Source organism: Grammomys surdaster, unplaced genomic scaffold, assembly GCF_004785775.1.
Source record: "Grammomys surdaster isolate TR1022 unplaced genomic scaffold, NIH_TR_1.0 224, whole genome shotgun sequence".
NCBI lineage: Eukaryota > Metazoa > Chordata > Mammalia > Rodentia > Muridae > Grammomys > Grammomys surdaster.
This window is the reverse complement of record NW_021604669.1, coordinates 2,156,737-2,173,910: the sequence shown is the minus strand read 5'-3', so window position 1 is coordinate 2,173,910 and position 17,174 is coordinate 2,156,737. Positions and strand designations below refer to the sequence as shown.

The 17,174-nt window shown below is 44.5% G+C and overlaps 1 protein-coding gene across 2 annotated transcripts in view; it reads right to left on the bottom strand.

Moving 5' to 3' along the window:
- The window catches only part of Trappc9 (trafficking protein particle complex 9), a 461,796-nt gene that overhangs the window by 145,030 nt on the left and 299,592 nt on the right, over window positions 1–17,174 (bottom strand). For both annotated transcript variants that reach the window (XM_028773229.1, XM_028773230.1), the window contains one exon: window positions 6,661–6,771. In XM_028773229.1, coding sequence (XP_028629062.1) covers window positions 6,661–6,771 — 111 coding nt within the window. The remainder of the gene's footprint in view (window positions 1–6,660; window positions 6,772–17,174) is intronic.

Sequence of the window (17,174 nt, the reverse complement as noted above, 5' to 3'; positions counted from 1 at the left end):
AACCCTAACCCTAACCCTAACCCTAACCCTAACCCTAACCCTAACCCCACTGGATTCTTGAGGAGCTGAATGTCAGAACAGAAAGTCAGGATAACCCAGGTGAACCTGAAGCCACTCACATTCCTGATTAACTGAGGAAGTTGTTCTTTTTTTTTTTTTTTTTTAAACAAAATAAAGCAACAGTCTTTCCTAACCAGTAGGCAGAGGCATTTGATGGCCCTGTTTCATTTGAGAGATCCCAGTCTGGGCTCAGTAGCAGTCAGTCAGATTCCAATCCCTGGGAAGGGAAGGATGAGCCCTGGCTTCCAGACCACCTGGAGTGCTGTGAGTTGTAGAATAGGTTTGGCCAGTCCACGAATGAGCCCCGAATGCAGACAACAAAGATGGAAGCAGAACAAGGCCACATCTGTCATCTCCTCTAAGTTACCTGCAGGAAAAATGCCACATGCGTCACTTGAAGAGCCTCTGCCAAGTTGGGCTTGGCTTACACATCAGACAGGGAATGAGGATAAGGGTCTGAGAGCCAGAGAGGAGGGAAAACCCTTGAGAAAGGCCAGAATTCAGCAACACTAGATCCACATGAGCCAGCCACACCTGGCCCAAGCACCTGTAGGGGTCAGCCAGAGAATGGACACTGGGAACTAGAAGGAGGGGCTGGAATATGGGGCTTGCCTTGGCTTTGGGGGGGGGGCATACTAAGTCGGTGTGCAATTCCTGGAAGTGCAGCAATCACATGGGCCTCATCCCCAGGCTGGACCCTTCCTATGTTCTTCTGTCCTCCCAGACCCTTGCTTGAATCGTCACTCTGAATCATTCCCACCAAATCTGGACACTCCAACATGGGTTGCTGCCTGGGCTCTAAATCCCTTTGTTAAACCACCTCTGTGGCTTCTCATTCCCAGCAGGTGAGGAAAGAATTTTTGGTCCCAATATAAAGGAGCAAGAAATCTGGAAAATGAGGACCCAGTAACATCTACTGAATTAAGCAAAAGCTTGATCCTGCGGTCTCTACAGAAGGGAGACAGGTCTTCCAGTGGACCCTTTGCCAACTACAACGTGCTCAGGCTAGCCACTGCTCTGGCAGCCTAGAAAAGGAGTTCTGAAAATTAACCTCTTTAGCTCCCACTTTCTGAGCTCCTGCCATGAATCACACAGGGTGCATGTGCTGCTGGGTGTGTGACAAGGATTAGGTTCACTATCTAAAACAATCAGGAGATGACAGAGATTGTCATGAATACTTTATGAAACTATCCTTGGGATCTCAACATGACAGAGGGACTTTCTGACCTAAGTGATTAAGTTACTTATAACAGGACCAGGCTGAGAACGCATGGCATGCGCCAGGCTCAGGCAACACTCATTGTCATGGTGGTGAGCGGCTGAGAAGACATGAGCATCCATACATGACCCTCCTTCCTACCTCTCACATGTGAAAGGGAGACTTCACGAACAGTCCCATAGGAGAAGTGAGTAAGAAGCACAGAGAGGAAGAACCCCAGAGGGACAGTCCAGGAGCCATTACTTCTAGGTTGCAAAGGTCTGCAATGCATAGAACTTCGGTCATACTGCCTCATTTTTATCTGCTTAGAAAGAAGGAAACAATTTGCCCTGTCACCAGAGTCAGCAAACACCATGCCTTCCTTCCAAGACCCTGGCCTCCCAGTTTTACTGTGTGTCCGGGCTGAACTCTTGACATTTCTACCCTTGATCTTAGGGGTTCCTACTCTCTCCAGAGGGGTCCAGGCTCCTGTCAGCAAAATTCTCTGCTGCCGGTTACTAGGAAAGTGACCTGGGGTAGCAGGGGGATGCTGAGCAGGGGCTCAGATAATGGCCCTCTGCAAAGACTCACTATGGAAAACAGCCTCCGGCTTTGTATCAGCTCAAAGGCTGAGCTGGTACCTGCTGTCCCCTCTTATTTCTAGAATTTTCCTTTCTGGAAAACTGAAACTCCATTCAAATTGAAAAATTAAGAATGTAGAAAATAAAATTAACTGTAGCTCCAAAATACTGCAGAAGGGAATTCGGAGCCAAGGGGTTGGAAAAAGGTCAAACATTCTAGATGATGTCCAATGAGACCTTGCAGGAGAATGGGCCCTGTGCAATTAAGTATTCCTTTGATGACCCCTGGGGTTCTCTGGAATGTTTTAAGGACCAACAGTGAAGGAAGAGGCAGATACAGGAGTTCTGGGCTGTTCTAGGCTGGAATAAACAGCTCTCTGAAACCCTAGCATAAACCCAAAAGACAGAACTCCCTAGAGGTTACAGCATAGATAGCTACCGGGAGAAGTTTCCAGGTGCCCACGCTGCAATAGCCTGTGGGATTCTACATAGCCTCTGATCTGTGTGGGAATGCTACCAAGACTGAGGACAGAAAGAGAGTGAGACAAGGCCCCAGATCTGAAGCATAGGATGAAATAACATCTATTACCATACATTATAAAGATACTTATGCATTAAAGCAGGTTATTGTGAAATTTAATTTTAATGGTCTGATAATTAAGCAAAAAAAATCCTCCATAATAATTATCAGATCTTAATTTTATAGCATTTTACTGCTGACAATGCTGTATTTTTAAGCAAGATGATGCTAATTCTTCATAGGGAGCAACTTGTGTCTGGGTATCTCTTAAAACTAAGTAGTAAAGGGTGCCCAGTGCTATGGGATGCAGTCTGACCTACTGTGTGCAGATCATGCCACTGGTCAGCAGCTCAGACATAGATCCAGTCAATGCCTGACACTCTAGGCAAGCTAGGACTCCTCCACACAGGGAAAAGCCCACCTGATGGACTGTAGCCTAGACTATAGAATCTTGGTATATGAGGGCAGAGCTTGTGAGCAACAAGATAGGGTATTTGGCTGAGAAAATCATTTATCAGGGTTTGAACATGAAATTGAGAGTTAAGTGTGGAGTGGAGGCTGGGATGATGTCGTGGTGGGTTAAACACTGACATTAACATAGCCTGCGGTTCTGGGGAGAGTGCTGGCAATGTGGTGGCTGACTGTGGAGCCTGGGAACATGATGACTGCACACCCAGGAGCACAAATCACCTTGGACACAAGAAAAGTTACGTGGCAGCCCTTCGCTGCAGAAAGGATGCATCAGGCAGCCAGTGAGACTCACAGGCTCAGAGATGAGTCACCCATGTCCAAAGAAGAGGTTAGGGAGGTGGGACAGTACTAGATACAGCCATTCCACACAATGCTCTCCCTTCACTGTGAGACTAGGAAGCTCCCTAAGCAGCAGAGACAGAGTGGCATTCCTGAGTTTTAAACATTCGAACCCTCAGTTTATGAACAAGTGTTTTACATCCACTACCACCGCCACCCCCAGAATGTGTGGCACATTTCTACACCATACTGGTTTGCCCTTCAACCCATGCCCTGTGGCCCACTATAACACCTGTTCCTGTGACATGTTCTGTCTCAAGCTAGATGTTCACAGCTTCCCAAACTCATATATTGACCTCTTTATCTTGCCCCCAAGTGATGAAATTAGGAAGTGGGGACTTTGAGGAGGTCTTGAGGGTAGAGATCTCATGAGTGAGATTAGTGGATTTTTAAAAAAGGTTCATGAAGACCCCCTCACCTCCTATGAGGCAAAAAGGAAAGCTGTCTACAGACTTGGATATGGCCTTCAGCAGACATGCGATTAGCTGCTGACCTGAAGCTGGACTTCTGGTGTCCAAAACCAAGAGACTCAAGTTGAGTCCATGGTGGTACCGTGAATACCTCCAAAGTAGCCATATTTGTTGAATGACTGTTTTGTGAATGAATAAAATAAGGCATGAGTTAGCACTCAGGAATGAGAAGTTAAGCAAAAAGCCTCTCAAAGAAGCCTGAAGCATAAAACCAAACTACAATTATCTATGACTTGGGTCATTAAGATCACACAGCCCATGTTGCCAAGAATGATCCAAATCTTCACCACAGGACACACTGAGAGATTAATAATTTCTTAAAATTGTTTAATACTGGTATCATAAGAAGACAAGGTTTATCTCTTGGATCATGGGCTACACGAGAACATGTAGACCAAGAGACAAGACAGATGGCAGATATCCCTGCCCCAACACACACACACACACACACACACACACACACACACACACACACACACTTAACAGGGAAAGCAGTAGATAGCATCAACGCTTTTAGAAAGAGTTTTCCCTCCTCCCTGAAAGCTGGAGAAACAGCATTTGCTCAGCCTCTGGCATAGACCAGAAGCCTGCAGAGGTCTCAGCCCATTCCCACATCCAGGCGCCAAGTCCCATCTAGGGGATGACAAGGTGATCCTAGGAGCAACTCAGGTTCTTCTCATAAGAATATCAGAAATGGACCCAAGTCTTAGGTCTCCAGCTTCCAATCTAAAACTGAAACTGCCCTGCCAGGGGGCTTCGGGGCCTAACATAGATCCATACGTGTCATTAACAGTCACATTAAATATGAATGTGCTGGAAGCTACTGCGCAGTGAGGAATTAGCATAGAAATGAAGACGATGGCATATTTACACAATGAAATATTAATAGCAGTCAAAATGAAAGAACTAGATTTATATTTAGCTCCAAAGTATAATGCTTATTTTAAGTTTCAAAAGGACACATATGAAAGGAAAGAACTTATAGGATTTTTTAAAAAGACTCTCAAAATAACATATGGTTGTGGATACACACACACAGTAAAGTAGGAGCAGGGAAGTGCAGGCATGAATGGTATTACCACTTTCAAAGAGTCACCCTGGGGAGGAAGAGAAGACAGGAGAGGTGGTGGTGGTGCAAGAGGTGGTGATGGTGGTGCAGGAGGTGGTGATGGTGGTAGTGATAGTGATGGTGGTGGTGGAGGTGGTGGAGGTGGTGGTGGTGGTGGTGGTGGTGGTGGTGGAGGTGGTGGAGGTGGTGGTGGTGATGGTGGTGGTGGAGGTAGTGGTGGTGGTAGTGGTGATGGAGGTGGAGGTGGTGGAAGAGGCAGTGGTGGAGGTGGAGGCGGCGGTGGTGGTGGTGGTGGTGGTGGTGGTGGTGGTGGTGGTGGTGGTGGTGGAGGTGGTGGTGGTGGTGGTGATGGAGGTGGTGGAGGTGGTGGTGATGGAGGTGGAGGTGGTGGAGGTGGTGATGGAGGAGATGGTGGTAGTGTGCACATTGTTCAACGCTTCTCTCTTTGGTTTACTTATCCTAACATTTCCTCTTGAGATTTTTCAAATATAAAGCTTAAAGTGAGCGTAGTTTAAGTTTGCTCATCGCTGTCTGCCCCTGTGGCCTCAAAGTACCCTTGCAGAAAAACTCTACCAACTGTTTATCTATTCTTCTGTGGGGCTATCACACCCCTGTTGTGTTCCGCTTTGTTTTGTTTTATGGAGGGGCAGGACTTAGAAGCATCCCTATATGACTCTTTTGGTGACTATGTTTTAATTCTTAAAACTACTTTAGTTTTTCTTATTTGTGTGCATGCTTGTGTGCACATACTTATATACATGAGTACACTTCTGTCTGTGCACAGACTGCGAAGGACAGAAGTCAGCTTTGGGTGTCTTCCCTTATGGTTCTCTACCTTTGTCATTAATACAGGGTCTCTCCCTAAACTTGGACCTTTCTGTTTTAAGTTAGATTGGCTGCTGAATCCTAGGGATGGTCCTGTCTCTACTCCTCTGCACTCTCACCAGCCCTGGGATGACAAGTGTGCGCCCTCATATCTGTCTTTTATGTGGACTCTGGGGATCCAAACTCAGGTCCCTGTACTTGCATGGCAAGTACTTTACCCTATGAGCCATCTTTCCAGCCCCTTAATTTGTTTATTTGTTTAGTTATTGTTCTATGTCTGTATGCATGTGGCATGTATGTATGCATGCTCACATGTGTGTAGGTGCACATGCAGGGGGTGGCATGTGTTTGTGGCAGCTCAGGGTTGATCACAGGTGTGTGGGTGCACATGCAGGGGGTGGCATGTGTATGTGGCAGCTCAGGGTTGATGCTGGGTGCTTTCTTCAATCACTCTTCATCTTACACGAGGCCAAATCTCTTGCTGAACCTAGAGTTCATCTTTTCAGCTTCTGGGCTAGGTAGTTCAGCATGGGTATGAGCAAGAGGGGTGGACGGTGATAACTAAGGTTAGAACAGCAGGGCCAAGGGCAAGGGTATGTCTGGCATTATAAGGAAGTGCTGTGACTTTGTCCCCAATGGCTGCAGCATTTTCTCCCATGCCAGTGTGAGAGTTCCAGGCACTTTGTATCCTCCCCAGTGCTCCCTCTGAGTCTTTTCATCTTCCTGCTTCTGATGAATGTGCACTAGCTTCTCCCTGTGATTTCTGCATTTGCATTTCCCTGCTGACTAATAATACCAATGTCAGCTACTTGGGGGCAAAAGTTTATTCTTAAAAATAAGACAGAGACAGGAATAGATAAAGAAACAGAGATCAAACACAGGGAAAGCTTAGCTCTAAGACACAAGCCTGCTGGTTGGTTGTTCTTAAACCTGGTGCCTCCTACATCTTGCTATTAAAAATTAAAAATACTATCTATCCCATCTGTAATCCATCTACATGCTGGACTTGAAGGAAGGGGCTGTTGGTGTGGGGAGAGGCCCAGCAGAGAGTAAGGAGAGGACTCTGCATCTTACCAAGCTCTGCCCATGTGGGTCCTGGCCTTACTCTGCCTTTGCATGACACTTACCGCTGGCATTCACTGGCGTGCAAGACAAGTTCAGAGTTGTTCCTGGCACAGACTGTCAGCTCGTGCTCTGTGGAGTTGAAGACGTCGAGGAGCAAGTGGCACTGCCGGGTGCTGTGCAGAAAGACAGAAGGAAGTTTAGAATCCTCCAGTAGCAAAGAGAAGCAACTTTGCCGTTTCCTTCTTTCCAGGGACTTCCCACTATTTGAAGATGTGCAGAGGTGTGGCTTATAACATCGCCGGAGCCTCTGAACACGTGCTAAGAGCTTAATCACATCCTTTATGAACTGAATGACCTTGGGAAGTACCTCAGTTTTCCAGGCCTCAGCAAATGGTGAACAGCTGGCCCTTGAGATCATCTATACACATTGAATACAGTGTCACTCAATAAAGGCTATGCCCAAATGAGGAAGTCGTCAACTACCCAAGACTGAGCAAATAGACTGGGTGCTGGAATGTGAAGATCTGGCCCCATGTGTTGGTGCTGACCCCTCTATAAGCGTCATACTCAGGGACTCCAATGATTCCTCTTCAGAGCTGTGGCAGATAATATACACTAGCTAATTCAGCAGGCATGTGAAGCCTCCCCTCCCTTTGCTTCCTGCAGAATAGGGGATAAAATGTTCAATTCCAAAGGCTTTTTATAGCAAGGGATACTCCCAATGTCAGCATCTCAACCACTGAGCTTCTCAGACCACAAACAACAGAGCCAGGATGAGGAGGCTTCTGGCCTTCAGTCTCCCTGGCTTCCCTTCCTTCCTCCTTGGGTGAGCAGGAGGCCCTGGAGCTCAGCAACCATTCAGAGATGAGAACAAAACCACAGGCTCTGGATGGCAGAGCTTAGGCTAGAAGGAGCTGGAAAACCAGGCACCTCCTAGAGCAGCAGTGTCCAACCCCCCCATAGAGTGGCCTCCTCCCTATGGACTTAGCAGCTACACGGCTGAAATATTTTAAAAGTACCAACAGCCCATGCTTCATTTGTGTTGGTCACTACAGTCGAGTTTCCATTACAGTCGAGTGCTTGCCTAAAACTAATACAGCCTCCCAAATACCCAGTGTCACGGTGAGCACATGGCAGAAAATCGATACCTCTTGGTTGATCAAAAGGGGACAGTCATGGCCACTGCAAGAGCAGAGTAAGTGGGCAGCTGTGCCTGCCTTGGAGAAGCAGGATGAATTGTTTGCCTTAGAAGTAAGGGAGAGAGACAGACACAAAGAGTTCCTCTGGGGGTCATCTCTTACTCTATATGGAATCAAAACATGACATCCTAGGAGATGTCTGACTTCTCTAATGCATTCCCAAGCAAGGGGGAAGGCCTGTTGTTTATTTGCAAAGCCAAGCCAAAGGAATAGGGAGAGTTGTAGGATTTAGTCTTTGTGTCCTGACACTTGTAGGAAGAAGGTACAGGGGAGAGGAGGCTAGCTAGCTGGGCTGGCATGGTGGCTGAGTCTCCAGACTCCAAGCTCAAGTTATGCCTTCACAGTTGGTAGGCTCCCTTGATCACCTATCCTCTGCTCTTTGAGAGAAGGAATCATACACAAAAGGGGTTGTAAGAACACATCTAGGGTTGATACATATACAGAAGTAGGCACTGCCCACAGGCCAAGGGGGTGTCAGAAAGCATGTGTGCATACTTGGCCTCTGAAGGAAGGGAGGCAGAGGCATGGCGTGACCATCTCTGGTACAGATGGTGTCAATGTGGTGTCAGAGGTCTTCAGAAGATGTCCTCACATTATTGGTGCTGGAGCCTGGGGCAAGGGTGTCTTCCCTGGGGGTGCTGGCATTAGAGGAAAGCTCAGACAGCTGCCTATAGTAAAAGCAGATTCTTCTTTGACTCCTAGGCAAAGGACAGTCCAGGGATGAAAACCTGGTCTGCCTTTGTTATGACTTCATGAAATCGTTAATCACAGCAAGATCTTTCATCAAATATAGAAACTCAGAAAGCATTAGGGGGGATCAGTTTTTAAAGCCTAGAATAGAAACTGTTTTCACTTGCAGGGCACACTACCCAGGAGGCTGCATAAGAATGGGGTGCAGATACACAGTGGATGCTGCTACACTCCTGTCGTCGTGTGGGGCGTCTGGGCAGCTGCTTCTATTGCTCCTGTTGATGTGATGATATATCGGTGGATCTTTGTTTTCTATCTGTTACTCATAAATGAACTCCTCTCCCAGACTGTGGTAGTATTCTGTACCCACTGTAATATCATTTACTCGTCCATCTTCTACATTGCTGGAGCTGATTTTCTTTATGAGTTGTTAGAACACACAGTTTACTTTTCATTCTTGTTCAACTCTTAGCTTTTGTTTGCTTTTCTGGGATTCACCTTTCTGAAGAGAAGGGAAGTCTAAGAAATTCTTCCCAGAAGAAATGAAGTCAGAGCAAGCCTTTGAAGGCAGATAAACTTGCACAGAAAGTAGTAGATTTGGGTCTGTGGCCAAGGTGCGAAAATGGCTAAGACAAATTCCAGCTGCCAGATGGCATACATTTGCCAACTATAAATTGATTCTTCTAGCAGACTTATGAGTCTCCTCTGCAAGTCAGCTATTATTGTATGCACACAGTTGAGAAAGGGAAGTGAGGGAGTTTGCTTTCTTGCAAACTGAATTGAAGAGAGAGTACAGGAAAAGAGGGTTAAAAAATTAAGACAATCTTTTCCATGAAGTTAAAAGCAACAGATTCAAAAAGGTTGCAGAATAAAGCCTCATATTACTGTCACTATTTCAAGGAAAAATTCTTAAGAATGTGAATCTGTAAATGCAATGCAGCCCAGAAGGCATTTAGGAATAAATGTAATAAATGTGTGTAAGACATTTACATAAATGATTTAAGTTTTATGGAACAATTAGTAAAAAAGTCAAATGGGTAAAGAGATATTTCGACCATATTTTAAAAGAAGTCACAATCCTCCATATCTCTACACATTCAAAGCACCTTAATAAAGAGGGAACAATAATATTTTAGTTTTAGTACAATCTGGTGTGCTATTTTAATTTTGTATGTTTAAAAAAAAATGTGCCAAGAACATACAAAACAATGAAGAGGAGAATGATGGAAAGAGCTAGCTTGCAAGATGTCAAGAAATCTTCCGAAGCATTAATGGTGGAGGACATCCCAGAACATGTTCACAAGCTGGGAACTGAGGTCCAACTGAAAGGTGATGCTTTCTATGAGGATTCCTGAAAAGCCTTGGGCCACATGACACATGGTTATAAGCACAGGAAACCATGCACTTAAAAGTATACTAAATGGCTAAGTGTGGTGTGGCTGTTTCCTCAGAATCCAAACATCTGTTCGGGTACTCCTATAGGGAGGACAGGGACCAATCTAACTTACAAAGCTCAAGAAGCATAGACTCCCAAGGCCTCTCCCCAAGGTTGTAAATCAGTAATCAATTCCTGAGAGGTGAGACTCTCCTGTCAACAAGCTGTACAGGGAGCTCTAGGGACACAACTTCCATGAGCAATTGCCCCTGCTAGGGTAGGATTTTTGGGTCTGTTCCTGGGTCACTGGTGTTTTTCTATGTAACACAATTCAATAAGCTAGACTTGGGGTAAGAGTTTCTTTGTTCTGTCACTAGTGACCTGACTGTGACCGACAGATGTTTGCTACTATCCAGAAAGTCATGCAACACTACCTAAAAGTTATTTAAAAATTAGAATTTTTAAACAAATAAAGAGCCTGTGAAAAGTGAGATTTTCACAAGTGAGTTACAACATATAAAATATAAAAGAAAGACAGCATGTTTGGCTATGTTAAAGTTATGGACGTTGGTATAAATGGAAACCAGTAAAGGGCTAAGACAAGCTACTTGTGGAAAGGTATTTGCAGTATATTAAACTGACAAGGAATTGGAATTCTGATTTCGTAGAGAATTCCCATAAATCAGTAAGAAATGACTCAGACATCAAGCAAATCAAGCAAAAGGTGTTGGGAAGCAACAGCCCAAATTGGAGGAAATCCAATAGATGGTAAGCAGACACTCTATCAAGCTAGCAGCCAGATGAAGAAATCAAACCATAGACACTATTTCCCACTCAATCTAATGGGAACACTTAAAAGTATTACAGGACAAAAGTTTTGGCCAAGATGTACATCAGTAAAAAGTAGGGTGTAAATAAATTGATACATCTTTAAAAAAAAAAAAAAGGAAGCTGGGGAGTTACCTCCTCAAGCTATCTATAAATACGCTTGAACCAGACAATTCCACATCAGTGTGTATTAACTCAGAGGGCTCCCACAAAGACCTGCTCAGAAATCTTCATCGCAATGTAGTTAGTAGAAGCCAGAAACTCCTCTTAACTAGGTGCAAATTGAAAAGAAAGAAGACAGAATAGGATGGCTGGAAAATCAAAACCTATGCAGAGGTGGAAATGAGCTTGGAAAACAGCCTACTTGTCCAGATGTGGTGACTTAAAAGAGAATGATCTCCATAGACAGGAGGTAGTCCCAGTTGGAAGAGCTATTTGGGAAGGATTAGGAGATGTGGCCTTGTTGGAGGTGTGTCACTGAGGGTGGTTTTAAAAGCCCATACCATTCCCAGTTAGCTCACTCAGCTTGAGCTTGTGGCTCAAGATGTAAGCACTCAGTTACTGCTCCAGTGCCATACTACCTGCTGCCATGTCTTCCCCCCCCCCATCATGATGGTCATAGACTCTAAGCCTCTGAAACTATAAGCCCCAAATAAACTCTTCAAAAAGTTGTCTTGGTCAAGATGTCTTAAGACAGTAATAGAAAAGTAACTAAGACACATGGATACATCCTGTGCTAATAACACCAGGGAAGTTAGTTGCAGAAAATAACACACATGCTATTACATGTTTGAGAACTTTTAAAGACTTAAAAAAATACTCTATACTGTTAATTTACTCTTTATTATTGGTAAAGACAAATATAGAATTTTCACAGCATAGCTTTCTGTCTTAAAGTTTAATTTTAATATAAATACAATTTAGTAAATGTTAAGAGTGGTGTTCTGTTCCCTTCATCCAACTTTGTTTCCCTTAAAATGTTTTAGAAAAAGTATTTGAAGGTCATTTAGCATGTTGCCGGAGCCTTGTGGCTCCTCTGGAAGGCAGAGCCTGAGAAAAGAGCTTGTAGGGTGCTGGGACCCAGAGAAGAGAGGCTAGAAGAAGGGGAGACTGTGAACAGAATGTCCCAAAGAGGCAGGGCCACACCAAAGGCTTTGTCCAGCTATTTATGGAGCTGGTCACACTGGAGTAGCTGGGGCTATATATCTTGGGTCTTTCTGGGACCCTGCAGGGACTTTTCCTTCATAAATGAGAACCTGGGTCACAAATCGACAGGATGATTCATTCCCCCACCAAATCTTGGCCTCAGTGGACAAGCTTTCCCCTGGAGGATCAGGACTCATCCTTCACTGAGTTAACCTGCTGTGCAGTGGGTACCTAGGGTCATCCGATCATGCAGCCTTGGCAAGGCATGGGGAATGTTCCAGAAAGCAAGAGATGCTGAGGCAAGGTACTCTCTAGTTACACCTGCATAAATCTGGTTGCTATGGCAACAGCTGGTGTAAAAAGTAGGCTATGAAATGCAGTAGGGCATGAGACCCCTATAATACAAATAGTTTTCAGAAATTAAGTAGTACATCTTCTAGAGACATCAACAGAGGAAGTTTAAAAAAATCACGTCACATATTTGATGGCAAAGGAGGGTCTCCCCGAAGAAATGATGTTTGACTTGGGACTCTGATGGCAAGGAAGTAATCCTGTGAAGGTCTTAGAGGAGAACCTCCCTCCTAAAGAGAATGTGCAACTAATGCAAAAAATCCTGAGGCGCAGTGCGATCATAGAACAGAACAAGAGGAGACGAGATTGGCAGAAGATTAATGACAGAGGAAAGGTCATAAGAAAATATTGATTTTATTCTAAGCATGACAGGAAGCTATTTTGAGAGTCTGAAGCAGATGAGTGGTGTGGATGGCTTTATGTGGGGGTTGGGGGTGATGATGAGTTCCAGTGAGGAAAGGGATGAAGTAAGCACAGGCTACTTGGCCTCTCCTGCTGTCCGTAATTGAACCCATCCCTAAAGTCACAGATAGAGCGGATGGAGTCAAAGACTCAAAAAGCACTAAAACTGAGAAGTCAAGTCAAAGTGCTGACTTGGGAATGAGTGTACTTCCCTTCACTGCCCTGACCTGACCCAAAAGGCAGCTTGGAGATCGAAGGGCTGCAGTGAGTGTCCCCAGAAATGTTCTGAGATCTCCCAGGTGTATGCTAGGGACAGAAGAAAGAGGCTAGCCTAACCATGGGAAGAGAACCATGTCTGTCCTTCCCTTTGCTCTTTTCCAGTTCAACCAGGTGGGCAGCACTGGACACAGACAGAGCTGTCACAGCACTCTCTGACCCAGAAGCCTAGGTCCCATGAGCCATAGTGGTGACACTCATCACATACAGACTCCTTCTGGTCTCCTGGCCAATTGGCCACACAGGAGACACAGAGATGGGAAAATCATGCCTACCTTAGTAGAGACACAGGAGGAAGATTTGGAATGGAACGGAGATTAAGAGTGCAATCTAACGATTATGTGTGACCCTCAGGCTTCAACAGAGAGAGGCATATGGAATCAGTCCAAGTGATCATGGTTACAGTCCCCAATTCTGGTGTGGCACAAACAGGGGAAGAGCCAAATACTGCCACAAATGCTCTGAAGTGGGCAGTTGGCCCTTGGGACCATACCAAAACCCAAAAGATACGGAGAACTACCTACTAAAACAGAAATGCCAACATTGCTCTCAGGACCCAGACTAGATCCCAGTATCTCACCGCATCAGATGCAAATACTCAGAAGATCCTGAAAAAATAACTTAGCACCAGAAAATATGAACTCCATGTGAAGGGCAAAACTGTGGGGCACCTCAAGATGACTATCTTATGGAAGGATGTACCCAGAAGGAAAAAACATTCCATAGAGAGACTAGGGGGCATCAGGATGAGCTAAGAGAAGCATCCGAGCAGCAAAGTGAGCGGGGAACCCACCCAGTAGTGCCCACTGCAGTAACCATGAGGACAAGGAAAGAAGACATGTAGAATAAACCACTTATAACCGAGAGATCTTCAGAAGGCACGCCAACCTCCATGCTAGAGTCCTTGCATGCTCTGCTCACATTTACCCATGCCTGAACTCCATCCACAAGGGACCAAAGTCAAAACCTCTCAGGCTTGACGACAATGTTGTTAAATGGGTCCTGGAAGCTCAACATACCCAACACAGTACAGATGCTAAGAATTCTTTACCTAGAAATGGCATACACTGCAGAGAGAAAAGGCAGAAGGCAGAGAGCTGATGGGGCAGACAGGCAAGAGACAAAGGGAACGGGTGTGAGTGATCTGAAGCTCTGTCATCAGAAACTGTGAAGGGCAGAGGAAGTAGGACATTGTACGAGTGATTGAGGGGAGATGGGACTGTAACCAGAAGTCTATATCCAAGAGTGGGGGGAAAAAGAAAGTCCTTCATGAGTGGAGAGGCAGGGAAGGCTGGGACTCTGAAAGAGGCCTTCCAGAAAGACCTTCAGAAGAAAGGGCAAGAACATTATCGGGGAAACTTGGCATGGGAAGAAGGAAAAGGGAGAGTAACAAAAATGTCAAGTGCACAGTAAAAGAGAACTTACTAAGATCTATGACAGTTACAGGCAGAGGCATAGCAGAGTCCACTCTAGAGCAGGAATAGTTAGCGGTGATAAAGAGGAACATTGCTTAATGAAGAAAGCCTGAATCTACCAAGAATAGACAATCAGTCTTAATGTCTGGGCACTCAGCTCCATGAGGATAAATGGGCAGAAGCATAATTAGAGTCAAAGGCACAAATAGGATTCTTGGAAATGTACAGAAAGAGTAGACACAAAATCAACAGAACATGGGAGATGCTAACAACCGCCCATGTTTGTTCGACACCTAATGAAACCACACCTCACACCTGCAGAATATACACATGAGTGTACACTCAAAGAACACAAAGTCTGTTCTCAAGTGAAGCAGGATTAATCCAGAAGTCCGTAGCAGAGTGATCAATGGGACATTACAAATTCAAGGAAATGGACCGACACACTCCCAATAGCACTAAGAGATACCAGGTTTGCAATTAATAAAATCCCACGTCACTGCTGATGCAGGATGTAGAGAGAGAGACCTGCAGCACTAACGGGTTGTAGTAGGGAGAGGGGATGGAGCAACCAGCTCTCAACTCAGGAAATAAGAAAGAAACTCACAGGAAGCAGAGGGAGGGAACGGAGAAGAGAAAGACAGAAAGGCAGAAAAAAAACTTCACTGATTAAAACAACCTGATTCTCTCAAAGGACAACCATGCTAGACTCCTGTTAGGATGTCCTTTGGGAACTGGGTTACCTCACTTAGGATGATATTCTCAAGTTCTATCCATTTGTCTGCAAAATTCACGATGTCTTTGTCTTTAATAACTGAATAGTATTCCATTGTGTAGATGTGCCACATTGTCTTTCTCCATTCTTCAGTTGAGGGAGATTTAGGTTATTTCCAGTTTCTGGCTATTATGAATAAAGCTGCTATGAACATAGATGAGCAAGTGTCTTTGTGGTATAGGGTGGTATCTTTTGGGTATATGCCCAGGAGTAGTATTGCTGGATCTTGAGGTAGAACTATTCCCAGTTTTCTAAGAAACTGCCAAATTGAAAGTGTTTGTATAAGTTTGCACTCCTACCAGCAATGGAGAAGTGTTCCCTTCCCTGCACATCTTCACCAGCATGTGCTAGCACTTGAGTTTTGGATCTTAGCCATTCTGATGGGCATAACATGGAACCTTAGAGTTGTTCTGATTTACATTTCCCTGATGACTAAGGACTCATGTCTCTAAGTGCTTCTTGGACATTCGAGATTCCTCTGTTGAGAATTCTCTGTTTAGCTCTGTACCCTATTTTTAAATTGCATTATTTGGGTAGTTGGTGTCTAACTTCTATAATTATTTTAAGTTTTGGATATTAACCCTTTGTCAAATGTAGAGGTGGTGAAGATCCTTTCCCAGTCTGTAATTTTATGATAAACTTTAAAGGAAAAATAAGCAGAGTGAGAAATGACACGAAGAGAACCAAAGCCACTGGGAGGGTGGGGTGGAGACAACAGAGAGTTCCAATCCCAGCAGAGTGACAACCCAGAGGACACAGGACATGGACTGCCAAAAGTGGCCCAAGAACGGTAAGTGATCTGAAAAGTCCTCAGCCCGTTCAATCAGTCAAATAGATTCTTTCTTTTAAATCCTCTGACAAAAATCTCTAGGTCAGGATTCTTTCCTGAAAAATTCTAACAAATGTTTTTCTTTTTTTAAGTATTTAAAGAAAGAATAATACTTCAAGATTTTCTCCAGAAAACAGAGCTGGAATAAATGCTTCTGAACACAGTTCAGTACTCTCTCCAAAGCTGATGCAGGTAGAAGGAAAATACAAGCTCCACTCGAAAAGCTGCTTGTACAGACGTCCCCAGGTCCTGGCGCCCTCATGAGGTAAGCTAACCAACCGCCTGATCGCTAGTCTCCTTGTGCACGTCCAGATACATACCTCCATACAGACACAGATACATAAGTAAAAAGAAAACTCTTTTTAAAACTGAAATGCTTGTATCAAAATATGAAACATTATGAAGCCGGGGAGATAATTCGGTGGTTAGGAACACCTGCTGCTCTTCCATAAGATCTGGGTTGTTCCCAGCACCCAGATGGTGACTCACAACTATCTGTAATTCCAGTTCCAAGGGCTCTAAGAGCCTCTTCTGACCTCCTTGGGCAGCAAGCATACATGTGGTACACATACATAAATGCAGCCATGTGACATATGTGTGTGTGTGTGTATTATATATACACACACACACACACACGTCACCTTTAAATAGTTAACACACAATAATTCCTGCCAATAAAAATATTGATAGAAAATTTAAAATAAGGGGCTGCAGAGGACTTAAGTTCAATTCCTACCACCTGCACAACTCACACTCCTATAACCCCAGCTACAGGGGATGTGATGCCCTCTTCTGAACTCCCCAAACATACTCCCCAAACACCGCTCCCACATACTTAAATTCTTTTTTAAAAAAATTAAATGAGCTGGGCGGTGGTGGCACACGCCTTTAATCCCAGCACTTGGGAGGCAGAGGCAGGCGGATTTCTGAGTTCGAGGCCAGCCTGATCCACAGAGTGAGTTCCAGGACAGCCGGGACTAACTACACAGAGAAACCCTGTCTCGAAAAACCAAAAAAGAAAGAAAGAAAGAAAGAAAGAAAGAAAGAAAGAAAGAAAGAAAGAAAGAAAGAAAGAAAGAAAGAAAGAAGAAAGAAGGAAAGAAATTAAATGTGACAAAAATTATGTACAAGAGGGCACAAGGCAGAAAGGCAAAAGCTCCATAAACATAAAGAATATTAAGCCTTCCCCTCCAGTTAATGATGTTAGAGTTGTAAAGCCAGTGAGATGGTACACAGCCTTCAAACTGCTCATTCTTTCATAAGAAAGCATGATGTTTTTAATGAGGTGGG